The sequence below is a fragment of the Siphateles boraxobius genome, unplaced genomic scaffold, assembly GCF_051911475.1.
Source record: "Siphateles boraxobius isolate OS27281-9 unplaced genomic scaffold, OSU_SipBor_1 30, whole genome shotgun sequence".
NCBI classification, from domain to species: domain Eukaryota; kingdom Metazoa; phylum Chordata; class Actinopteri; order Cypriniformes; family Leuciscidae; genus Siphateles; species Siphateles boraxobius.
Genome location: NW_027508920.1, coordinates 14285116 through 14312054, shown reverse-complemented (window position 1 = coordinate 14312054; position 26939 = coordinate 14285116). Strand labels below are relative to the sequence as shown.

Here is a 26939-nt window from a genome sequence, read left to right as displayed (position 1 = left end):
TTAGAAATTATGTTTCCGGCCTAAGCGTCAGTCATGCATACCTCATTCTCGTATTGAATTTCCAGCATGGCTCTGGAACTCCCGAGATCTTGCATTACTGACTCCGCTTGCTTCAGGAGCTCATCACGGTTTATCGTTCTCTACACAAACAAAACAAAGAGAAAGAGAAAGTTAGATACTAGTTTGTGAAAACATACTACAGCTATGGCAAATTTGGAACAATTACAGCATGAAATGCTTAAACTGGAATTTGAAGGCAACCTTCTTCCTGTCAAGGCGTGGAGCGACACGGCTGTCTTGTGAGTCAGACTGGTTAATCTCAGGGTTGGTGTCAAGCAGACGTTGCATGGCACGATCACGGTCAAACGCCGTCACGTAGAAGAGCATCTGCCGTGTGTCAAATGGGAAGAAGAACGGACTAGAAGAGAGAAGATTAGAGGTGTAAAAGGTACAGAACAAGAGACTCTTTTATAATTATAAAAAAAAGAAAAAAAGAAAAAAAGATAAGGGTTTACAACCATGAGTTCAAACAGTAAGATCAAGAGTTTGCGGTACCATGTCTTGCCGAGCTCAGTGAGCCAGGTCGGGATGTTTCCTGTCATGATGACCAGTGGATCCTGCAACTGTCTGTTGGCCTTTGCTGTCAGTTTACTGTTAATAAACTCACCAGTGGTAATGATCTCCTTACATGCAGCATTCTGGGACAAAGAGAGATAAAAGGATAAGAAGGTAAAACAGTAAACTGATTTTTAAAAAATATATTTAAGATATTGTAATGTACTTGATTTAATCAATTTAATTACAGCAATAAAACTACTGTAATGATTTTTTCAAAGTACTTAATTACCAAATAAATAATTAAAAATAACAATTGCAATAAATAAAAATAAACGCAATATTTAATTATAATATCTCAAATAAAAATAAATATATAAAATGTTATAATGCAAAAAAAGAGATCATAATGGGCAAAAACAAGCTTTATTTTTTATGAAAAACATGATTATTTTTTGCGTCTAGGGTAATATATGAGAACCACACTGCTAGATTGTGTATTTTTTAGGGCTGCAACAACGAATCGATAAAATTTGATATTAAAAGAGTTGGCAACGAATTTCTTTATCGATTCATTATGTCGCGCGACTATTACACCACTCATGAAGTTGCGGAGATGAGTATAAATACAAAAAAGTTGAGCACGAAGCATAGCAGAGCTATGTGGCACCAGACTGGACAAAAGCGAAGTGAACGCCACGAGCGAGCGACACTGCGCGAGAGAGACTGAATGTCCGAGAGTGTGCGAGAGAGACCGAGTGTGTCTGCGCGCTAGAGACCGACTGTGTCGGAGAGCGTGCTCGACAGTTCGCGAGAGAGAGCGAGTGTGTCTGACCATTATATGGACAACAATATAAATAAAAACAACAATTCAATTCTTAACACTGAATTAGCAGACTGTAATTTGAATCAGATAGACAGAAGATGAAAACAATTTCTTGTCTGTCCCAAGTACTGTATACTGCCCTTAGTATATTGTATTTATATTATACATTCGTATTTATATTTATACATTGTATTTATGTTATACATCGTATTTATAATTAATATTAGGATAGACTAGAGATATTATCTTCTGTTATAACTACTATTGCAATTATTATTACCTATTATCCGACTGCGTGAGACTTGTCTTTTGTGTGCATGTGCTTGTCAAATAATGTCAAACATTTTGTTAAAGATTATAAAATCTTTGACAAAAAACAAAACACAAGTTTGTGAGTGTGTGCATCTGTGAATGTAGAGAACAAGTTCTGACGTTAAAACAAATCCTGTTAAGTTTTCTGATTTGTATTTTTCTTTATTTTTGATAAATTATTTATTTTTCTGACAGCTCAGGTCCCTTTAAAAAAATATATAAATCTTTTTATGCACTTTATTTTAAAAAAGGCCTATATATTCGGCAGATGTAAAGCATTCATGTGTATGTTTTTATGTTAGTCCATTTTTTTAAAATTTATTATTATTATTAGCTCAGGGATGTTCAAGGAGCAACCTGTATGAGCACTTGCTAAAGATTTTTTGCACTGTGAATTTGCACGGTCAGTTCTGTTTTTGAATAAAGGATTGGAAATGAATGCTTTTTTGTTTTGTTTGATTCATCGATTATTAAAATAATAGTTAGTTGCAGCCCTAGTATTGTTACTGTAACTCTGTGCTTTAGTACTTATGGAAGTGTTCTCAAACACGGAGGTACTCACGTTGTACAGGTAGAACCAATATCTACTGATGGAGTGCAAGACCCTCAGCAGCAGAATCACCTCCATGGAAGGGTCATCAAAAGTGATGCCCTCTGGAGGACCACAAATGAGGTATGACTCTAATGCGTTTGTCACACTAGGACACACACCCTCTGAAAACACACAAAAACTCCATGGTCTGAATAAAGACACAATCCAGTGCATTTCCATATTAAATTCCAGCACATTTTGTCGTTTTTAGGATATTGGTAAACTTCACACATTTTTCCTACCATGCCACAGTTCGTCTTGTTTTTTGGCATTTCGAGGGGAAGTTTTAGTGGGAGCCGTTTGTGCACGACCCCTCTTCCCTCCAACAACATCTTTACAGCCCTCCTCATCCTCTCTTACTGGCTTATACCTGTAATATCCACACACACACACACACACACACACACACACACACACACACACACACACACACACACACACACACACACACACACACACACACACACACACACACACGTACATATTAGAATACACTTTGAATACAAGAAAGGGCAAAAACAGGGTAACAGACACACCGTTTTTATGGAATTGACCCAATACATTAGTCAGTATGTAGTTTGTGAGAGAATGGCATACAAATTGTGTACCATATAGTGTGTGTTTTGGTCCAGATGCCAGCACGTCCCAGAGGGTTTGCTTCATCATCTGTGCTCTCTCTCTCCTCCTCGGCCTGTAAGCTGAACTGCCTGACGGCCTGATAAACAGTCATGTTGTATGGCAGCAGGTGCTCTCCTATGTAGAACTGTAGCCTGTGACGTACACTCCCAGAATTCAAGAACTGGGCAGCCTTTGGAAAACAGTTAGAAATCCACAGTATTAATTTAGAGAAAGAGAGCACTTCATTAGTCTTATAGGAAATTTTCAGTAGTGTACACTATGGCCAAGTTCAAAATGGAATACTATATGAATACTATACAATATACCCCTGCACAATGTTACTAATTTCCCAATTTAAAAATAGTAAATTAAGTGTAAAAATATTTTTCATGCTCTGCAAAAAATGAGCAATTTCCAACAAATTTAGTAGGCCATCTGATTATTATATACAAAATAACTGCATACTACACACAGAACACAGACTACATGGAAGAAAAAACTTTCGCACCAAAGATTCATCAATCTCATCATCAGAACCATCATCATCACTGTCTTCATCCTCCTCCCTGATCCTTCCATACCCTGTGGAGACAGCAAAAATCAAACAATTCATCTGAGAACTCAGAAACCAGAGAACTGAAAACATCATGTTCACATTCTTGTGTTTATACCTCTAACCACGAGGTATCTCTCGATAGCCTGTACCAGAGCCAAGGGGTCAATTTTGACCGGCCCACCCTTCCACTGCTTGACATTGGTACAGTCTGGGTGTCTCTGCAGCTGGCACTTCAGCTGATGGGTGTTAAAGAACTTAAGGGCTTGTGAACCCCTGCAAACACAAAAGAATAACAATAATAGCATGATATATATATATATAAAACAACTTGATACCATATCTTTGTTTTTAAATCAACTGTTTTAAAGCAACTGTTTTTTTGCACAAAAGCCAAGCTCATTTATTTGTTACAAATATGTATACATATATACATATACATGCAAACCAAAAGATACAATTAATTATTTGTAACAAATAAATGAGTTTGGGTTTTGTGCAAAAAACAGTTCTTACAGTAACAAGAACATCAGAGAAGATAATTCAGGGGCATTACCTGCTTCCGTTGCCATTTCCACTCGGAAAATCATGCACTTTAACAGGAAACTGTTCCATCTGACTAAGGCAGTTGTTCATCTTGTTCACCAGAGATTGCAGTGGGCCATTCTCTGTTGGGTCCAAACGCCCCAGAGGTTCCTGACCTGGTATCTGAATCACATATAACAAACAATGAATCACACCAGTGACCACTATAAAAATAAAACTTTAGCCAAATTAATGTAAAAAAAATAAAAACACCAAACAAAAAAAAATCCTAGCAGTTGACAGTCTGACTAACCGGGCAGCCGAAGAACACATGCAGGAACCTCTTGATTCTCTCATCTCTACTGACAGTGTCCCGTTCGCTATTTGATGTCAGATACAACAACAGCTGCTTCACAAGCCCACTGTGCTGGATCTCGAAGGAGGACACGTCGGATTCAGATACAATATTGCTTATCTCCTCTAGACACTCTACACCACCGTCAACCTGAAACACACATAAAAACAGTTTTAGAGAATGAATAATTGCCATTGGATGACAAAACCAAACAAACGTGTATTTCTTTCTAAACTGTAGACATTAAAAAGAGATAAACAGCATCATAAACAGTTATCACTTGCAAATTTTTTCAGTGGTAATAAAATACCTTCAGCAGCATGACAGAACTGGCATATTAACTGCTTTATAATGGCTACAAGTGTTAACTTCGTGTCCAGGGGTTACCTGTAAGTTCAACTGTTCTGTGGCATTGCAGAGTCTTTGCAGGACATTCAGGGCAGGGTTGCTTCCATCCACGCTTTCAGAATTAAAGTAACGCTCCACAAACTTACTGGCTTGTTCCTTTATCCAAGCCTTTATCTTATCCCTGAAAAGTGAACAAAAACTTAAATACAGATGCCAAAAGAACTCGTCAAAACTAAACCGTTTAACCAAGAGATCAAAGAACGGCAGTGACAGACTAACTACATGACTTGTGTATTTATCTATGTATTTACCACACGTTTACTGTCATCTGTAAATTTTTTATGCATTACAGTAATTCAATAGTTGATTTCGGTTTTTCACTGAATATTTTATTTAATGTTTTATACGGCTGTTAGATAACCAAGCACTGTTTACATCACATGCATCTGCTAATTTTTGCTTATAAATTCTTCTGACTTAAACAATTGTCTGCAAACTTGAGCAATGATTGTTTAAAAAAAAAAAAAAAAAGTGGGTATATCCCACATTACACTGTTTGAGGTCAGTAAGATTTGTTTTTTATAAGTGCCCCTAATATCAGTTCCCTCCATTTTTTCACGATTCCATGATCACTGAATACACGCAAAATCAACAAAATATCGCTTTTTTGCGATCCTGCATAATTTGTCATTTTTGCCACAAAATAAAACGCAAAAATGAACAGGTCTCACAAAAAAAGATTAGAATTATCTAATTTAGTTATCCCTAAATAAAATAAAGTTGTAATGCATTATTTTCACGAGGATACAGATGCTGCGCATATAATGTCAATGAATTAAACAGCGAAAGCGAACTTCTCATCTGCCATCTTACATAAGTTCCAAGGACCGGGAGAAGCGATTAACAAAAAAAATGGATGAATGACAAAATAAAAAGTATGCTATGCTTGTTAGTACTAAACAGAGTTATTAAAGGGCAGTATACAACAAAAGAGAACTCAATTCTGGCTGGCTGTGCATTTCTGTGCATGCGCTTGCCGCCTGTCAGCTCGGAGTACTGAATTGTGTTCTCTTTCTAGGCTTTTTGCACCTGAACTGTCAAATACACACAATTATGTCAAAATGTCCATCTTGGTGGTTATGTTTTAACCCTCCAAACCCGATTGACGCTCTAGAGCGTCAAAGGACACACCCCTCAAATATCTATTTATAACTTCGGATCGGATCATGGTATTAACTTACTTTTTTTTTTATGAAAAAGCTGCCATTCCTCTGCATATACTGTGTTGACTTTCGCAAATTAAAAGCATTTTTTATTTTAGTGCAAATCTATTGCATTTTACTGCAAAACAAAGAAATATTTTATTCTGGTCTAATGATATGAAATGCTGTTGTGGTGTGTGAACCAATCACAGACATGTTTGTGAACCAATCACAGATCAAAAACAAAAGATGACGCTCTCAGACAAAGGGGAGGTGTTTACAATCACGCCAGGTGTGTGTGATAGCCATAGCCGATGCAACGTGTTGTACACGGTCTTAGGACGCGCAGTTGAAAGTTTTCAGATACAGCTCTTTTGTACTTCGCAAGATTGGTTTCGAAGAAAATATGGCACAACAGAGATTCTCTGCCGAGCAAGTCGCTGAAATGCTTTTTGCCGACAGTGAGGAAAATGAAATAGGATCCGATCCAGATCGGTTTGATTCAGAGGAAGAAGACCAAATATTCCACGGAATCGATCCATTTGAGGAGTAAGTGTGAATAATATATTACTGATAATATGTTTGTCTGATATATATTGTATCGTTTTTTAGTCAACTGATTTTATTATAGCTGTTCAGAAATAGCGGAGCTGTAATCAAACAATGTGTGCCGCGCGCGTATTCAAACAATGTGCGCCATGTGCGCCATGTGCGCCATGTGCGCAATCAAACAATTTGCGCGTTTTGGCCGCATGTAATCATCTTCATTTATAAGCTATTTCGTTTACTTTGTTTGTCTATTTTTATTGTAATATTTTTTTAGGAAAATGTTATTGTAGTTTTTCAGAAATAATGGTACAGGGCGTTATCTAAGGCCTGTACTATTTGTCTATATGAGAGGGGGTTTGCTTTAGACATTGTATTTACTCTTTGCATTTTATTGTAATGTTTTTTTAGGGAAACATTTTTGTAGCTTTTTAGAAATAATAGTGCAGTAAGCCTTATCTAAGGCCTGTACTATTTTGTCTACATGGGAGGGGGTTTTAGACATTGTATTTACTCATATACTATGATAAAGGCACCAGTAATAATTTTGTAGTTAGTCCTATGAGTTGAACATAAAATATGCACACATGATGATAAATAGCTAATCTTTATTAGTAAGGCTGTACAACTTTTGATATGTGGGAATCTAAACTAATGACAAAATCTGTGTGTTATAGTCTAAATCAGGAAACTGCAGAGCAGCCGAGTACATCTGCTGAACCCATGACCCCGACCGCTCGCCCATTTCCATCCAGCACCGCTTCTGCTCCTCCTGCAGCCCGCCGATCAAGGTCTCCTCCTGCAGCCCGCAGATCAAGGTCTCCTCCTGCAGCCCGCAGATCAAGGTCTCCTCCTGCAGCCCGCAGATCAAGGTCTACTGCAGCCCGCAGATCAAGGTCTACTGCAGCCCGCAGATCAAGGTCTCCTGCAGCCCGCAGATCAAGGTCTCCTGCAGCCCGCAGATCAAGGTCTCCTGCAGCCCGCAGATCTATTTATCCTCCTCGGCCCGGCTCCTCCAGCACTGCCACAGAACCACCAACATCATCTGCGACCCCTGGCTTGAGGTCGCGTCCTAGGGGAAGGAGGCAGTCCCTTTCACCTGTCCGATGTCCAGCACCACCACCAGACCAGCTGGAACAAGGATGGAAGACTGAAAATGATCCTGATGTGGCCCCCATTCCACACAGGTTTTGCCCTAGACGTGAACCTGGAGTGCAATTGGACACCTCCGTAGAGCAAAGCCCCCTTGGCCTTTTCAAGCACTTTTTTAGTGCTGATTCAGTCAGGACATTGTGTGCCAACACAAACAAGCTGGCGGAGAGAAACATTGCTGCTGGGAAAAGGTACAAGTGGACCAACATCAACCCTGCGGAGATGTTCAAATTCATTGGCTTGGTTCTGTACATGGGTGTTCTAAAGCTCCCAGCAGTAAGTGACTATTGGAAGAGAAAAAACATTTTTTCTGTGAATTTTCCAAGCACTGTGATGTCAAGGGATAGGTTCTGTGCCATATCTTGGAATATCCATATGAGTGACCCAGAGGAAGATGTTGTGAATGACCAAAAGAAGCAGACAGCGCCAGATGAGTATGACACACTCTTTCGTCTGAAGCCATTGGTGACTGAGATAAAGGCCGCCTGTCAGTCTGCCTACCATCCCAGGAAGCAGCTTTCCATTGATGAGAGGATGGTGGCCACCAAGGCAAGAACTGGGATGACCCAGTACATGAAGGCGAAACCCACCAAATGGGGGATAAAGCTGTTTGTGCTCGCAGACTCCAGCAACGGTTATTCCTGTGACTTCAGCATTTACACAGGTAAAAGCAGGTTGGCCTCTGGGCAAGGGCTCTCATTTGACTCTGTGGTGGAATTGATGAGGCCATCTTTCCTAGGCAGTGGTTATCACCTCTACTGTGATAATTTTTACACCAGCCCAAAACTCTTCAGGCACCTGCTGTCCCTCAATTTCGGAGCCTGTGGAACCATACGTGAAGGGAGGAAGGATGCTCCAAAAACAAAACTAAACCAACTGCCCAAGAAATCCCCCAGAGGAACTCTCAGGTGGATAAGAGAAGATGGCCTTCTCTTCACTAAGTGGATGGACAACAGGGAGGTGGCAATGTGCAGCAGTGTCCATGTTGCTTATGATGGGGACACTGTCAAGAGGAAGCAGAAAAAGAGGGATGGATCCTGGGAGGAGATAAACATACCAGTACCAAAACCGATTGTTGATTACAACATCTACATGGGGGGTGTGGACTTATCAGACCAGCTGATCCAGTACTATTCAGTGCACCACACAACAAGAAGATGGTACAGAACCATGTTTTTTCATTTTATTGACATTGCTGTGACGAATGGCTTCATAATGTACAGAGAAATCCAAAAGCTGAGGAACACACCAGCCAACCAGCTCACCACCCACAGGGCCTACGTGGAGCAGCTCGTGGCTGAGCTGTGTGGTGTCACAGTCGGGGCTGTTCCAGTACAAAGGAGAACTGGGCATACACCTGTGCCAATCTCCACTCCAGTTACAAGGCTGAGGTGTGAGAAATGCAAGGCGGATGGGCTCCCAAGAAAAGACACCTCATGGAAGTGTAATGAGTGTGATGTGCCGCTCTGCCTGCAGCCAGAGCGCAACTGCTTTCAAATGTGGCACATGTAAGAAAAGCACATCAATATTGCAACTTTCCAATGCAGTGCGCAGTGCACAGTGCCATCTAGGGGTGGTTTTTGTATATTTTGTACATATAGACTGAGAATATTCCATTCTAATGACCATTGGGTTCCCTTCATATTCTTATTTCTGTTTTGTTCACAAAAAAGTATGGTGACTACAGTTACAGAAATGTAAATATTTCTTTTGTTTCTTTATATTTTTTCACCCAATTTTTTTTGCAAGTGTTCTAAAGCCTTTGGGGAATTTTTTTTTGTTGTAAAATCCTTTGTTTATTTATGTTTCATATTTTTATATAATAAAAACAAAAAAAATAATTTCTGTTTTTGTATTTCTTGGTGATATATCACACAATAACTCATATAAATGTCTCAAAAAGTGTATTTTCAATGCATCCACATTGTAGGTGAGAATCTATAGAATCCAGAAATATGTCTCTCTTTACTCTGCTATGAAAATTGACCATTCCAGAAGCAAAAATATCAACATAGTGCCAGGTGGCCTTAAAACCCCTTAGGGTTTGAAGGGTTAAAGGGGTCCTATTATGCCCTTTTACCAAGTCTTGATTTTGTTAAAAAAAACACATATTTTTTTTCTCCACAGATTTTACATTACTACAGCACCTCTCTCGAAAAGTCTGACTCGAACATGCCGATGTCGATGAAGCCCCTACTTCCGAAATCTGAAATGTGGTTAGCTGGCCCAGTGTGTTGTGATTGGTGGGGCTTAGCGCATGTCCATAACCACCTCTCCATGACTGCGAGTTCTTCTCTAGTGTAAATATTGAGGATGGCATCAATTTCAAACCAATTCGAGCCAGATTCAGACCCTGACTGTGTTAACGAAGAGATTTCATGCACAGACTTAGCTATTATGGATTTCAAAGGACGTTTGAGTGATAGGCTTTTTGTAATTTTCTTATACATTATAGATGTTACCCACCATTTAATCGTGATATTTGTCGGAAAACAAAGGTAATACAAACAGTAATCGATCACAAAACCATGGTTAATTTTCCTATGGAGCGGTGAACAGTCTTACAAAAGTGAGAGCTTACAAAAGCAAAAGAAAACGAGCTGTTCTCCATAAAATGTGCAGCATACAGATAAATGTTGCAGTTACAATGTTCAAGAAGAGATTTAAAATAAATTAACCAATTAAAGTTCATCAGCCATAGGAAGGTCATACAAATGAGTTTTGGAAACGGTGGAAAAAACAGTGTCTCTTTGACAGGCCTCCTCCCTTTTTTTGCGTATTGCGTGGGTGGGGATTATTTAAATGAGTAACATTATGGCTTAATAACACCCGGAAAAAATCGGGTTGTAGTCCAAACCCGTTGTTGTTCATTGTAGTTCTTGAAAAGAGGATTCTGTAAAAAAAACAAAAAAAACTCCCTTTGGAGTAGACTGAGCTTTGTGACCTTGCGGATCATTTTTATGCTCAAACAGCAATATTACACACTAAATAAAGTTTTAAAAAAAGTGGAAAAGCATTATAGGACCCCTTTTAGTGAATAAACAGTTCAGGGAAAAACAGTTTAGGACGTGTCACTATTGGATCCACGCATAACTAAGATGCACTGTGTAATTTTAAGCGGCATCTAGTGGTGAGGTTGCTAATTGAAACCAACAGAAGTTACGGTGGCTGACAGGAAAAGATGTCGTCGCCTGAGAGAGTAGCCAGTTAAGAAATGAGGATTCTTGATAAAGATAAATTAAGAAATTAGGTTTACTTAATTAGGCATAAAAAAAAAATTAGTTTGGTTCCGGTTTCCGGCCGACCCTGCCAATTTATGTGCGACCCAAATTTATTTTATGAGCTTGGGGAAGAAATAATACAAATTAAATAAATACACAAATAAAAAACTTTGAGGCGAACTATAATTTATGTTTTTGTACAGCACCGTATTTGTATAGCCTGTTGTCCTCCAGCAATGCTAACAAAGGAGGCAGCCACGGGCGTTCACACATCGTTGTTGTCATGTAGATGCACTGCTGCGCTTGTGACAGGGCGCATGAACTGAACAACCAGAGATAGATAGAGCCCCGGTCGCGCTCGCCCACTCTCTCTGCGGAGCCAGGCGAAAGTATAGGCTTCACCGTCTCAAAACTAAGCACTGTCTTGCTCTCTCTCCCTCGCACATATTAATGAAAATAAATCGACACGATGGCAAGGTCGGAAGACTAAAGTTTCATGTGGAGCATTCAGAGATTTCTTTTTTCCTGAATTACTGCTGGGTGGGAATTGTGCTAAAATACGTTGCCTTATCTTCTCTGAAAAGCGTTCCACACATTCAGCTGACATATAAACCACACTTTAAATAAACCAAAAAACTATCCAGTGATGAAATGTTTTCTGTGATGACACAAATCTTGTGGGATGTCCTAACTGCCAGGATAATCACACAACGCGCACACGTCCGATAATGACACGTCTAATTCGCGAACTAATGACTCATTTGAACCGATTCGTTTTAATGAATGGTTAAAACAACTGATCTTTCCAACACTGAACTCACGAGACGTCTGAATCGGTGTATAACTAATCAGTAACACTTTACAATAAGGCAACCCCTTTTGCCCCCGCGCACACATTTAAAATCAGCGTGTGTGTGTGTGTAACATGCTGGGACACACAAGGTGGTAGACTACATGTACAGGTAGGCTATGTTATGAAAAAAATAGAATAACTTATCCATCGCTACTGTAAATTAAAATGAAAAAAATTATAATTTATTTCCTATCCTTTGCTGCCAGTGAAAAAAAAAAAAAAAAATCCCTACAACTGACAACCAACCGGAACCAAACTTTATTTTTTTATGCCCTATTCAGTCAAACGATTTATTACGAATATTATTGTTACTTGTTCATCATTGTGTCAGTGTTTTATTCGATGACTTAAGCTAGCTTCTTTGCACGAAGAACAACATGGTGACGATACACGTTTGTCCGTTTAGGGCTACTGTACAAACATATCGGCGCATTTCAACGTAAGGGGACCCGTGGCGTATGTAGATAGAAATGGCACATTCTAAGGTAATAAAAACATAACAGTTCATTAAGTAAGGTCTTTATACACCACTGAAAACGGTTATGTATATGTTATTGCATTTCTGTCAACATATTCCCCTAATATTACACAATGAACCTTTAAGTGACAGCAACATAATATACCTGATGCTGTCTCTGTCATTGTTAAACAACAAGTAAAAACAGTTTATATATGTATCTTTATGTTGTATTTAATTGTACTATTGTCATTTGCATTATGCCATTTGAAACATTACTAATTTAGTTTTAGAGATCTCCTACAATAGGTTCTCTTTGATTTTCTGATAATATACATTGCGGATTCACTTCTTTTCTCAGTGTCTGAAAGGGCTTGACCAAGGATTCAGGATTCATACTATAAACTCCTCCTTTCCGAGAGATTACTCTACTCTGATTGATCAGATGGCCCAGTCTGTTGTGATTGGTTACTGCTTACAGCAGGAGACAGAAACAAAACGCCCATTACCATAGTCTTCCTCAGCACTTGACACACAGTGATAGAACATTAATGATGGCTTTAGTTTTACCATATCAATTCCAGAGCGAGTCGCCATCCTTTGGAAGTGCATGCAAACTGGATTCGCAGTGCAGAAAACAGCATCGTCTTGACATGTCGACAACACAACGTATTGCTACAAAATGTTTCTTCACAAGAGCAAACTGTATGTTCACGAGAGCACCACGACAATGCGTTGTTGACAAGAGATCAGACGTTGTGTTGCTTAAACACACATTGGAGATAAATATTTTGTAAATAAAGTGGTATGTTATGTTTTTTGCGCAAACAAAGCTCTCACGTCGCTTTATAAAATGTTAAACCACTGGAGTCACATGGATTACTTTAATAATGTCTTTACTACCTTTCTGGTGCTTGAAAGTGGTAGTTGTGTAGGCAGTCAATGGAGGGACAGAAAGCTGTCAAATTTCATCAAAAAGATCTTCATTTGTGTTCTAAAGATGAACGAATGTCTTACAGGTTTGGAATGACATGAAGCCGAGTAACTGATGGCAGAATTTTCATTCTAGTTTCATTCTGAACTAACCCTTTAAAAGAAAATGTCATTCAGCTAGTCTGTGTTGTCACGACCCGCTTTCGCTATTTGCTGCAAAAATTGTGCATGCGGAATAAGTGTACTTGAACAACTTCTGTTCGACAACACAAGTCTATTTTGCTGTTGTTTGAATAGAAAAACAATAATGTATGTTAATTAATGAAATTATTCAAATTACAATTAGGAATTAATTTTTTTTAAATAAATTCATTGCGATTATAATTTTAAGCAAAATAGTCGTCATTATTAGTTTAACCATTATGCAGCATGACGAAAACATGACTTTTCAGAGACTAAATCTACACTAAGATTCCCACACTTAGTTGATTAAAACTTGACTGAACAAAAACAGGGCAAGGTTGAATAAATTAGATAAAAACTAGGGCTGGGCGATAAATCGATTTTATCGATTAACTCAAATGTGTAGTTTACGTCGACTTGTTTGAATGAAAATCGTTTTTCTCTTTAACATCCGCCGACGCTCCCCACTGGGCTCCCGTAGTTCCGAACGGGCTCAGAGTTTGCCATAGAGATACACAAACAACATGGCAAATGAACAAGACCGCGGCAGCACAAGCACACCCGCCAAAAACATTTACAAACTGAATCTGCAGGGCTGCCAACTCTCACGAATTCACCTCAGAATAGCCATTTAATGACCATAGCATGTTATTTGCCTTACAACTTACTGACTGACAACTTGTTGACTTACAACTTGGGTTAACACCCAAGATGGCCGCAGACGGCTGCCTCGGTGTGGGGCTCTCCAGCTATTGTGTTGTTTTTGTTCGTTTGTTCTGCGTTTAGTCATTCTTTTCCTATCAGTTTCACCAAAGACGAACTACTGGACATTAGGAGACACACACCAGATAACTTTTCTACAGTTTTTGATTATTCGGACGTCTTGCAGGACATTCTCGTCGGAGGAGTAGCGGTGTTGTTAAAACACGCGGTCAGACGCAAACGCGGGAAGCGAGCCGGCGCGCTGGTTAAACACTCTCCAGTGTTCATCTCGCGAATCTCCGATCCCTTCCTAACAAAACGGACGAACTTCTCCTTACCCGCACTAACAAGGATTTTTTAAACTCTGCTGCTCTGTGCTTCACTGAAACCTGGCTGAGTGAAACCATACCGGACAACGCAATACATCTGCCGGGCTTCCAGCTGTTCCGAGCGGATCGCATCGCAGAGCTAACGGGGAAAACAAGAGGTGGTGGATTGTGTTTCTACATTAACGAAAGTTGGTGTTCAGATGTAACAACACTGAAGAGGATGTGCTCTCCTAATTTAGAGGCACATTTCATAAACTCTAAACCTTTCTACTCGCCTCGGGAGTTTTCCTCTTTCATTCTTGTGAATGTATACATCCCTCCAGACGTGTGCGTGAGCGCGGTGCTACAACAGCTGGCTGAACAAATAGCTGAAACAGAACAAAGGTATCCTGACTCTTTTAATCATTCTTGGGGATTTGAAGAAAGCAAATCTTTCCCATGGACTACCAAAATACAGACAGCACGTTACATGGCCCACCAGAGACAGTAATATACTGGACCACTGTTACACCACAATAAAAAATGCGTATCATTCCGTCTCACGAGCAGCTTTGGGGCTCTCTGATCACTGTTTGGTTCATCTCATACCGACCTACAGGCAGAAACTGAAATCAGCTAAACCTGTAATAAGGACTGTAAAAAGATGGACTAATGAAGCAGAGCAGAATCTACAGGCCTGCTTTGATTGCACTGATTGGACTGTTTTTGAAGCTGCTACCAACGATCTGGATGAGCTCACAGATACTGTAACATCATATATAAGTTTCTGTGAGGATACATGCATTCCTACCAGGACATTCTTATCATTTACTAATGATAAACCATGGTTTACTGGGAAACTCAAACACCTTCGCCATGCCAAAGAGGATGCCTACAGAATTGGGGATAAAATCTTGTATAATCAGGCCAGAAACAGACTGACAAAGGAGATCAGAGTTGCTAAAAGAAGCTACTCTGAAATACTGAAAAAACAGTTTTCAGCCAACGACCCATCATCAGTCTGGAATGGCCTGAGGAACATCACCAACTACAAGTCACCATCCCCCCGATGTGTGGACAATCAACACCTGGCTGATGATTTAAACTCATTTTATTGCAGGTTTGAAAAGCCCTCATTCACACCACACACCGGCTCTGACCTGCACTTCACACATTCACCATCACCTCCTGCACTCCCATTACTCCCCCGCTCCTGCCATCCAACCTGAGCTTAAGGTCTGTGTGGAGGACGTGAGCAGAGACTTCAAAAAACAGAAGACTAGGAAAGCCTCAGGCCCAGACGGCATCTCATCCGCTTGTTTAAAAGCCTGCGCTGACCAACTGGCCCCGGTCTTCACCCATATCTTCAATAGATCATTGGAGCACTGTGAAGTTCCCTGCTGCTTCAAACGCTCCACTATCATTCCTGTCCCCAAAAAACCCAAAATCACTGGACTTAATGACTACAGACCTGTCCCTCTCACGTCTGTGGTCATGAACTCGTTTGAAAGACTGGTGTTGGCCCACCTGAAGAACATCACTGGACCCCTGCTGGATCCCTTTCAGTTTGCTTACAGAGCAAACAGGTCTGTGGATGATGCAGTCAACATGGGACTGCATTATATCCTGCAACATCTCGACAGACCAGGGACTTATGCAAGGATCCTCTTTGTGGACTTCAGTTCGGCCTTCAATACCATCATGCCTGGTCTTCTCACAGCCAACCTGACTCAGCTCTCCATACAATCCTCGATCTGTCAGTGGATCACCAGCTTCCTGACGGACCGGCAGCAGCGAGTGAGACTGGGAAAACTCTCATCCAGGACTCTCACTTCCAGCACTGGTGCCCCCCAATGGTGCGTTCTCTCCCCACTGCTCTTCTCCCTGTACACTAATGACTGCACTTCTAAAGACCCCACTGTCAAGCTCCTGAAATTTGCAGACGACACCACTGTCATCGGTCTCATCCGAAACGGTGACGAGTCTGCTTACAGACTGGAGGTTGAACAGCTGGCTGTCTGGTGCAGTTATAACAACCTTGAGCTGAACACGCTCAAAACAGTGGAGATGATCGTGGACATCATGGACTTCAGGAGGAACAGCCCAGCACTCCCCCCACTCACCATCATGAACAGCACTGTGGAAGCAGTGGAGTCATTCAGGTTCCTGGGCACTTCCATCTCTTAGGACCTGAAGTGGGACTCCATTGTGAAAAAAGCCCAGCAGAGACTGTACTTCCTTCCCCAGCTGAGGAAGTTCAACTTGCCACAGGAGCTGCTGATTCAGTTCAGGAACAGTTTCTTCCCACAGGCCATTTCCCTCCTGAACAGTTAACACTCCTCCCAAGGCATATGCCTTAAGTGCAATACCCCCACTGTTTAGTGCAATACCATACAACTCAGGTGATACTTGTAAGTAGATTTATTTATTTATAATATTCAAAACACTATAAATATCTTCACAATCTGTAAATCTGAAAATGTCTATTCTGACTAAACCCAACTGTGATACTTTTATTCTCATATATTTATATTTTTTATTCTTATAATTTGTAGTATTATGTTTCTTGTCGTATTTGTATATGTCCACTGGAAGCCTCAGTACTAAAACAAATTCCTTGTGTGTGCAAGCACACTTGGAAATAAAGCTCTTTTTGATTCTGATTCTGATTACAAAAGAGAGAGAGGTGTATTTTGGTAAATAATATGATAACTATTACATATTTATTATATTTTTACCTATATCATTAAAATATTATAACGTTGTTATAAAAAACGCATTATATTTAATTTGAGATGTTATTTTTAACCTTTAATAATAATACCAGCTGACAGGGCACTGTATTTTTGGAGAACACATTAACGTATCTACTGTACCTAATATTTATCCCAAGGAATCGATACTGAATGAAGATCAGAATCAAATCACAAGAATTTAATTGAAATTGTGAAATCTGTGTCAAGCAATAATAAAAACAGTAGCATACCAATCATTGTACCACATAAACATTGTGTTGTCACTAAACTTTATGTTTAATTACCAAATGTTTTGACAATCACAATACACTTATTGTGATGCAAGGTTTTTATTTTATTTTTTTACATCCATGCCCCAAACCCAATCCACCCATTTTATGTTATGTTACGTTACATTTTCACTGTTTAAAAAAGGCAGGGCCTGCCCTCTTGTCTTTTTGGCTTGTTGTTTCTGATTACACTTTAACCCCAAGGGGGGAATCCAGATCAAATCCCAGAAGGGAAAATCTAAACAAAATAAAGTTAAAACTTGTTTTGCAATTTCTTTGTCATCTGCAGCTTGATTTTAAGTAGGGGGCAAAAAAACGATTTAAATCGTAAATCGTATTTTATGTGAAAAAATCTTGGATTATTTTTTTTAGGCCATATCGCCCATCCCTACTAAAAACTAAAAAGTACATTTAAAGCCGACTAAAGCCGGTTGCACAATGTGCGATTTATTATAGTCCTTCACGATTGTTCCTTGTCAGACTGTACGAACATGATCCTCGCTGTAAGCCATGTCACACTGTAAGATCTCAGTTGTCATTAATGTCAGACTGTACGACAGTCAAGACGCGTTAAAAACTGAAAAACGCAAGAAAACTCTTCCAGAGTTTTACAATCAATGACACATTCGGTGACAGTGAGCTGCATTAAACGCAGGATTGAAATGGTGGCTACAAATCTCTAACGTTAATCATGGTCATGGCTTGTATTGAAAAAATAAGACAATTGGACGGTTTTCGTCTTCTGACACTGGCAGAAATTAGTTGTAGGTAAAATTTGATTGCAACGGTAATTAATCGGCTGTCGGTGATCATGTCAAACTAACAATCAAAGACTTCCGATTTTATCTTAGGATCAGAGGATTCTTTTAGGATTTGCTAAATTTGTCTCAGATGGCCAAATCGTGGCCAAAACCGCACAGTGCACCCGGCTTAAGACTAAATAAAAAAAAGCTGACAAAATAGGGCTGGGCGATAAATCGATTTTATCGATTAATTCGAATGTGTAGTTTACGGCGATTTTTTTAAATGAAAATCGGTTTTCTCTTTAACAACCGCCGACGCTCCCATTCTCAGTTCTCAGATTCTGTCAATTTTATTACGAAATTCAAACAATAAACACCTTTTTGGCGCTTGTAAATGTGACGTGAAAGAACGCTGACAGATCTCAGTTCAAGCGGCACGTGAACAGATCATCTGTTACTCTTTACTACCAACTTACCGAGAAGTAATAAAATTGATCGATCAGTGTTTTTCAACCGCGGAAAGATGTCCATAAAACAGCTGGAGAACAACATATGTCACGTAACGTTACATTTACCTCAGGATGGCTTTTAATGACACATAGCACGCATGTTAGTTGGACTTAAAATAATTGCTATAGAGAGGAGTATTTTGCTAAATATGATATTTTTACCTATATCATTAAAATATTATAACGTTGTTATTATAAAAAACGCATTATATTTAATTTGAGTTAGTTTTAACCTTTAATAATACCAGCTGACAGGGCTCTCTGTATGTTTACAGCATTAGGTGATTTTTTTTTGGAGAACAATTAACACATTAACGTATCTACTGTACCTATTTATCCAAAGGAATTTATATTGAATCAAGATCAGAATCAAATCACAAGAATTGAATTGAAATTGTGAAATTTGTGTTAAGCAATAATAAAAACAGTAGCATACCAGTAAACTTAATAAAATTATGTTTAGTTACCAAATAATTTGACAATCACAATACGCTTATTGTGATGCAAGTTTTTTGTTTTTTTACACATCCCCCCAATCCCAATCCACCCATTTTATTTTATGTTACATTTTCACTGTTTTCAAAGACAGGGCCTGTCCTCTTGTCTTTTTGGCTTGTTGTTTCTGATTGCACTTTAATCGAGATCAAATCCCAGAAGGGAATATTAAAACAAAATAAAGTTAAAACTTGTTTTGAACAATTTCTTTGTCATCTGCAGATTGATTTAAAGTAGGGAGAGAAAAAAATCGATTTAAATCGTAAATCGGATTTTTTGTGAAAAAATCGGGGATTTTTTTTTTGGCCATATCGCCCAGCCCTATGACAAAATGAACACTAGTTGGCCATAGACTGGCATTATGTAAATGTGTTACAAACCTACTAGATATATTACAGAAGTGCGAACTTTGCTAATATTTGTTTAAAACTTTGCAGACCTTTTACATTCGCAAACTGCTATATTACACACCATTAAAGGTAATATTCAAAAAAGCATAATAGGGGCACTTTAAAGAAAGAAAAACTATAAACACCTTAAATTGATCAAAAGCGACTAAGATATTTATAATGTATGATAGCTTATACATTAATGGTAGCTTGTATATTACTGTGTATCAGCGGTATAACAGTTCTCGGTAAAAAAATTTTATAAAATAAAACCCTACTGTTCTCCACCCACGGGTCGGCACGCACTTGCTCCACGGTTCATCTTTGTTTGAACTAAACATTTAAACCTAGTCAATTTAAACATTTAAGAGCCAGAAGACTCAAATGAGAACTCACTAGTGCTGTGAGAAGATTGTGTGTGAGCACTCATCTGTAAAAGAGATTTTTAATCTCATTAAGTTTTGTCTGGTTAAATAAAGGGCAAATAAATAAAATAAATAAATCTGAGGCGCACAAACCCATGTCTCTGACAGCACGCAAATATTGAGTCCTCTTTCAAGTCTTGCGCTTCAACGGACAAATTGACACAAATTGTCAACATGCCCGTCTTGGTGAGTATCCTAGCAGACATAGGCATTAAGTTGAGGCATGTGTATCAGTGTGTACTAGATCCGTGGATTATATTTTAAAATGACAATAGGCTAATATTCCTACTGTCTGTGTGTTTAATGTTAATCAATCAACAAAAGACAAGGAAAACACTCACTGCTCTAGATTGAATTGCTTTTATAACTTTAATAAGGATTAATATTTAATTTATACAGTCAAATATGCAATGTTATTTTACAATTTCTGTACCTGAAAACTAAGGTTAGACCATCCTGAAAAACCTGAAAAGCAGTTTATTTTATTTGTATCTTTGCTCTATTGTATTTATTTGTGTCGTTTCTTGTAGTTAGAATATTTGTTCTTATTATCTTTATTCTTATTTAACAGTAGTCCTTTTTTCCCCTGAACATGGCACACACCGAATCGTACCGAAACCTCGACCCAAAAACCGTGATGCAAACCAAACCGTGAGTAATTTGAACCGTTGCACCCCTAGTGTATCATAACCCTATTTAAAACAGCAACATTTATTAGAAACAATGAGCTGCAAATATATGTTATCAATCAGCTCATTCACTTACCCCTCCCCATCCACAAACAATGCTGAACAATACAATTAAAGACAATTATAATCAGAACATAAATAAAACCTGTAGCTTTACCTGTTGTTTGAAACAGAGTCCTTAGGCGGCACTCGTGCCAGACCACTGACCCCTGCAGTGCGCGAGGGCTCTGAGTTGGTGCTGTTCGTCTGAGTTCCCAGCTTACCCCAGGTCTTGGGATTCAAACTGGCCAGGAAAGAGGACTTGGGGGATTGTGTGGTTGTCGGACTCTTAGCTGTGGAGGAGAAATTATAATAACCAGATTAAAGTTTGTGTGTAATGATGGATGTGTATTGCGTACTGAACATCATTCACAGCACAGAAAAAACAAAACATGATGCCAAAAATTAGCTACATTTTCAAAGCACTTAAAACTGTATGAATGTCATTGCATTAAAGCTACACTATGAAACTTTTGGTCGTCTAGCAGTTGAGCATAAAACTATAAGTCAATTGCAGCGAAACATTGTTTTGGTCATTATGCGAGTTGTCTTCAGCTCTACTATTCTGCACGGGTAAATCTGATTGCTTGAGATGCACGTACTGCTGTACCCACGGTTACAGATAATAGCCCTAGTGTTAATATCACTATCAACATCAAAACTCTCCAAATAAGGAAAGACGGATATCCGAAAAATGTCTTAACAGGTAGGTAGCTTGTATGGCATGTTTAGACTAGCTAAAATTAATTGTTTTTAAAATAATGTTACAAAAGATGGTAACATTGACATAGACAATAGTGATGTGTCGTTCATGAACGATTCGTTCATTTTGAACGAATCTTTAATATGACTCGGGACTACCGAGTTGTCTCAGAGAGTGATTCGTTCATTTTGTGTCGACCGCGCATGCGCATTGCGCAACATATGGGTTCTGAATCTTTACTGGAAACAGAAATGATTAGTTCATCTCTCTCGAGTCTTCGGGTTCGGGACGGGTCCGAGTCTTTCGTTCTTCCTGTCAGTCCATAGAGACTATGCTGTCAGTACCGGAAAGAGAATTGATTAGTTCATCTTTCGAGTCTCGAGTACGGGTTCGGCCGGGTCCGAGTCTTTCGTTCTTCCTGTCAGTCCAATAGAGGCTATGCTGTCAGTACCGGAAAGAGAAATGATTAGTTCATTTTTTCGAGTCTTCGGGTTTGAGTCCTTCGTTCTTTTGTCACGTGACTTGTCACCGTATTGAATAGCCTACTAATTTACAACCTTTTTACAAACAAGCACATAGTTAAGGTATTAAATATAATAGTACTTAATTAATGTATAATATATAATAAAACATACCACAGATGCACAAGAAACATTTAGAAAAGAGAAGGACAGGGACAATATAAGATGGAACTTTTATTTTACAGATAATGTTTTGCACATATTTTGTATTTTAATTCCTAAATATAAAACAATATACATTCAGACGCAGTCAATAATACGAATATAATGTTGTATTTGATGCGAGATAACAGCGGTCACGTGACAAAAGAACGAAGGATTTAAAACCCGAACTCGAGACTCGAAGAAAATGAACTAATCCTTTCTCTGTCCGGTACTGACAGCATAGCCTCTATGGACTGACAGGATGAACGAAAGACTCGAACCCGAACTCGAGACTCGAGAGATGAACTAATCATTTCTCTTTCCGCTACTGACAGCATAGTCTCTATGGACTGACAGGAAGAACGAAAGACTCGGACCCGGTCGAACCCGAACTCGAGACTCGAAAGATGAACTAATCATTTCTCTTTCCGGCCCTGCTGTATCACACACGGCACGGTCGGCCCAGCAGACAGATCCGAGTCAGACACTGGCGAGTCGACAGCTAATGTCTCGAGACACGAGAGGAGAACTAACCTGATAAATATGAAGTTGCAAAGGAAAGAACGTCTCGGATCAGGAGGTGAGGTGAACTAACAGAATCAGACTGCAATAGCCTGAACTTAAGACCCAACAACTAATCAATTAATAAAACATTTCGGTTTCTTATAATTTGGCTTTGGCTGCATTACCCTATAGTTTATTTTTATTCTTTTTACAAATGTAATCAATATTTCCGTAAGTACTAGATGTGTTGGGATATTTAACATGCCATTTTAATTATATTATGCTGAAATGAACGAAATGAACGAAATGACTCGAAAAAAGATTCGTTCTTTTTGCTGAACGAGACTCAAAGATTCGAGTCAGTAAAATGATCCGAACTTCCCACTACTAATAGACAATGATTGCTATTCATATCAAATAACATTGGAAACTAACTTGGCAAGGCTATTTATAGTCAAATAGATCAAAGCAGTAACTGGTTTAGAGATTAGCAACATAGACATTGTTTTATTGCAAATGTGATGCTATGCTAACTATGTTGATTCGTGTTTTATTACATGTACTGTTGTAATGCCTTTTTGCTTGCAAAATCTTTTCAGGGCAAGTTGCTTCCACTGCTTACAGTAATTGCCTGACCTTCTTTCTTTTATTTAGGGATATAAAGTAACACATGGACGAATGATGAATTATGCTGCAGAATTCATTATTCGTCCATGTGTTACTTTATATCTGCAGACAACTCCTAAATATAAATCATAATAGGCTTACCATAGTAATTTAGGGTAAGGCAAAAAACACGGTTTGGAAGATGGCTTTATGATGTACTTATTATATAAATTGTAACTTTTTCATCCCATCAAAATTAACAAAGGGCCTATTTACACTTGCTCACTTCATGACCAAGTGTAAATTATGGTATTTTCTCTGATTAGATAGCTATCCGATAGTGAAAATACCACGCTTTCAAGACGGTTTTAAGTCCAATCACCCAAACCACTTCAGGAGGTAGTTTGAGATGCATTCCAAATGAAAATGGATAGGAGTTCATGCACTTGGTTGTTGAAGTCACATTTTACTTCTACCGAAATGGTGAAAAATAAAAAATGTGAGAGCATGTTATACCGGCTCCTGGGAGCCAGATGCAACATGCATCACAGATATAATGTAGCTTTAAATAAAACATATGCACCCAATTTCACAGACAATGCTTAAGTCTAGTCCCAGACTAAAATGCATGTTTGTGCTATTTAACTGAAAGCAACTTGCACTGACATATCTAAAAATATGTCAGTGCCATTGTTTTGACTCAAGATGCACACCAGTAATGTTTTTTTTCTAAAGCAAGGGGGGAAAAAGCTACTTAAATGTCCTAATTGAACTAAGGTCTAATCCTGGCTTTATCTAAACCCTGTCTGTGAAACCAGGCTCAAGTGTCCAAGTAGATTTTGGGTCCAATGTTTTAACACTAGGAGTGCAACATACCCTGATTATCCACTTTGTCATCGTCTCTGGGCGGGGAGTACTTTGGACGTCTCGGCCCTCTTTTAGGAAGGCGTTTTCTTTTCAGAACATCACTCAACCTACTAGAGAAAAGAGGGATTTGTTTTTAAACTTTAATGGGAAGACATGTCACCAGGTATGAAAACTCTAGATCAGTAAGGGTGCGTGTCAAAGTGGCTCTATACCCTTGCGGACTGAGGTCCAGCGAGTCGTCCATGCTGTGCTGGAAACTGGGGGAGCCCAAGTCGGGTGTGACGTTAGAGGCAGCTGTAGTGGTTGCCGTGGTGATGGTGGTGGTGCAAAGACTAGCTGTGCCGCTGGTGCACGCTTTCGGAGGGCTGGTGAGGAACACCTCGGATTCAGCTAGGTTCTTTACCTGGTGCATCACACCTGAACATAAACAAGAGCAACAAAACACCAGTGTTGACAGAAAAGTATTACTGTAATGAATTTTTTTTTCCCCAGTGATGAAAACGTTGGAAACAATTTTTGGAATCCTGTCATAGTTAGCTACTTCATTCTGTGGAGTAAACTTCTATAGAACTTTGGTGTAAAATATATATATATAAAAAAAAATCCAGTACCTTCGCGCCTGAAATAAACACTGAATACATCCGGTAGCTTTTGCATGAGGATTTCAGCCATCTGCAGAGAGCCCACTACAATCTTCAGGTCCTGACTCGACAGCATGGAAGCTATGTGACTACAGACATAAGACACACATTTGCACGTATTAGTTCAGAATTAGTCAACCTTCAAACCAAACAAGCACTTCATAAGCAATGCATCTTCACTCAAGTGGAAGACCATTTAAATTGTGAAATGGAAAAAGCTGCACACACTATGGCTCGGTGGTGTGACGATAACAGTTGGTAGAGATGTGTGATAGATATTTTAGTGTAGTTTACATACCACAGTAGATAGTACATGTGTGCAACTATCAGTGAGCAGGACTGCTTTACATTATTTACACAAGAGAATGATAAGACATGGAAAAATGCTTGCCAAAAAAACGTAATACAAGCGAAAATTTGTTTTTAACCCTAGTCTACTTTATCCTATTTGATATGCAAAGGCCTCCAAATAATCAACCTGATCAAAACTTTGCTGAAGAACCTGTTGTACACAATCTACTACATACCTACAGTCATCTGATAGTTTATACTCTTTTTAGCAAGTAAAAGGCTTTTTAGGCCACATTTAGATAACATGGTTCAAATAACTCAATATCTATTTTTTTTCCTAGCATGTGGCACAGATTGGATATGACCCCTTGCGCATAGCAGGAAAAAAGCACATGGATTCCAATTTTCTCAGTTCTGTATGTGATGTAAAATCACTTGGATCATGATAAGATTTTGGTCAATTCTCACACGTGGCACTTCAATCACTAACTGACCTAGACACAGCATGGTTGCGCAGTACGTCTTTAAGCAGGTCTGCATCTGCGAAGTAGATGATCCGGAGGATGGCTCTAAGGCACTTGTGTCTGACGGCAGGCCCGGCTGAGGAGCTGTACACCTCATAAAGGACTCCAAACAGAGTCTTTATGAAGCACTTGGCCAGCTCAGGGTCCTCTTTCATCAGCTGAGCACGTGCGTCCTCTCGCCGCACCTCCAAGTGCCCTCCTGTGAAGACAGACACTGTTTTACAACATTTCACAATAAATATATCTCAATTTAGTAATGAGTCATTTATGGAAGCAAAGTTTGATTCCATGCTTATCTACAACATTTTAAGTGTGCTTATGGTTTACCACTGGTCATTATTATTTGACATCAAAGGTCTACCAACCAAAAACCAGTCAGGATTTGCATGGAGTTTGTTGTGACACGTGACTATGCTTTGCACAGGAAGAAGTGAATTTAAAAGACGGCAGAGAAAAGCCGCAGTATGTATCAAGTATGCGTTATTACATACAGTTATTTAATCATTTAAGAGATTAGAGGATAAAATTAGCTGTGAGTTACATAATACAAAAAATGGACAAACCTTTCATCTTAATTTGCCTTTTTTGTATAAGACATCACTTATGCTTCAATCATACCGAGATATGATTTCTTGGCCATATAGACCAGCCCTAATCTATCGGTTATAATAAACATGAGAGCTCCAAAGAAAATGTGTTGTGAAGTAGATCTTGTTGTAACTTAAATGACTAATATCAACCATGTTAATGTGGAAAAATGCTAACTGGATTTTTACTTTTGATTATCTGATTGCTTGCTTTAGAAAACAAAGTGCACACACTGCACAAATGCACGATGCATACACAGGAATAGCCGTTTTCTCTTTTTAGCTTTCCAAATGTTTCTGTTCGTACAAAATAATATTTCATTAAGTGGTTATACACAAAAAAGATGTAAGAGTGTGGTAAAATATATAAATTTAAACGTGAGCACAGCATAACATTCATGTGAGATATACAATGCACATTGAAAATTACATTTAAAAAGTTGTTTTTATTTTGTCAATATTTTCTCTCTCCATTTCTTGTACATTATTCATTAATTTCACATGACAATAAAACTAATAAAAGCGTCAATGTCAGTAGTGATGAAGCTTAAGACATTTATTTAATGTAATGACAAAAGATTCTCATGGTTAAGTCTTGATAATTTTCTAATAATGTTCATCACTATTTTACAATTAAGTGGAATGTTTTGGTTCATATTCATTTTATTAAAACTATCAGCTATTAATCTGTTTTCAGACTTTTCCTGTTTTAGTTATTGGTATCGGAAAAATCGGTCAACAACCTCTATTTGACAGTTTGCCACAAATGCGGTTAAACAATATGGAACATTTCATTAAGAGTGACTGCGGCATGTGTACCTGTGTTGGGGTTGGCCAGCGGGTTGGGTTTCCTCTGAATGGCACGGGCAGTGCCAGTGTCTTCATTTATCTGCTGCATAGAGTTGAAGTCAATGGTGTAGACACGGCCGAGTGTCGACAGACTTATTTCATCTTCTCCATTCTGGTGTGCAGTCTGAAAAAGAGTAAGAAATAAAA

General features: G+C 38.9%; 1 protein-coding gene across 22 annotated transcripts in view; it reads right to left on the bottom strand.

Annotated features, from left to right (window-relative positions):
* The window catches only part of trip12 (thyroid hormone receptor interactor 12), a 106176-nt gene that overhangs the window by 10038 nt on the left and 69199 nt on the right, over nucleotides 1-26939 (bottom strand). For 15 of the 22 annotated variants that reach the window (XM_077248279.1, XM_077248290.1, XM_077248283.1 and 12 more), the window contains 17 exons: nucleotides 26763-26916; nucleotides 25327-25555; nucleotides 24512-24630; nucleotides 24113-24317; nucleotides 23910-24010; nucleotides 20674-20848; nucleotides 4724-4865; nucleotides 4295-4486; nucleotides 4013-4164; nucleotides 3575-3732; nucleotides 3412-3485; nucleotides 2894-3093; nucleotides 2528-2655; nucleotides 2256-2407; nucleotides 556-698; nucleotides 262-418; nucleotides 42-140 (listed from right to left, as the gene is read on the bottom strand). In XM_077248279.1, the coding sequence (XP_077104394.1) occupies nucleotides 42-140; nucleotides 262-418; nucleotides 556-698; nucleotides 2256-2407; nucleotides 2528-2655; nucleotides 2894-3093; nucleotides 3412-3485; nucleotides 3575-3732; nucleotides 4013-4164; nucleotides 4295-4486; nucleotides 4724-4865; nucleotides 20674-20848; nucleotides 23910-24010; nucleotides 24113-24317; nucleotides 24512-24630; nucleotides 25327-25555; nucleotides 26763-26916 (2580 nt within the window). The remainder of the gene's footprint in view (nucleotides 1-41; nucleotides 141-261; nucleotides 419-555; nucleotides 699-2255; nucleotides 2408-2527; nucleotides 2656-2893; nucleotides 3094-3411; nucleotides 3486-3574; nucleotides 3733-4012; nucleotides 4165-4294; nucleotides 4487-4723; nucleotides 4866-20673; nucleotides 20849-23909; nucleotides 24011-24112; nucleotides 24318-24511; nucleotides 24631-25326; nucleotides 25556-26762; nucleotides 26917-26939) is intronic. The other 7 variants (XM_077248287.1, XM_077248289.1, XM_077248298.1 and 4 more) reach the window with 1 other exon arrangement.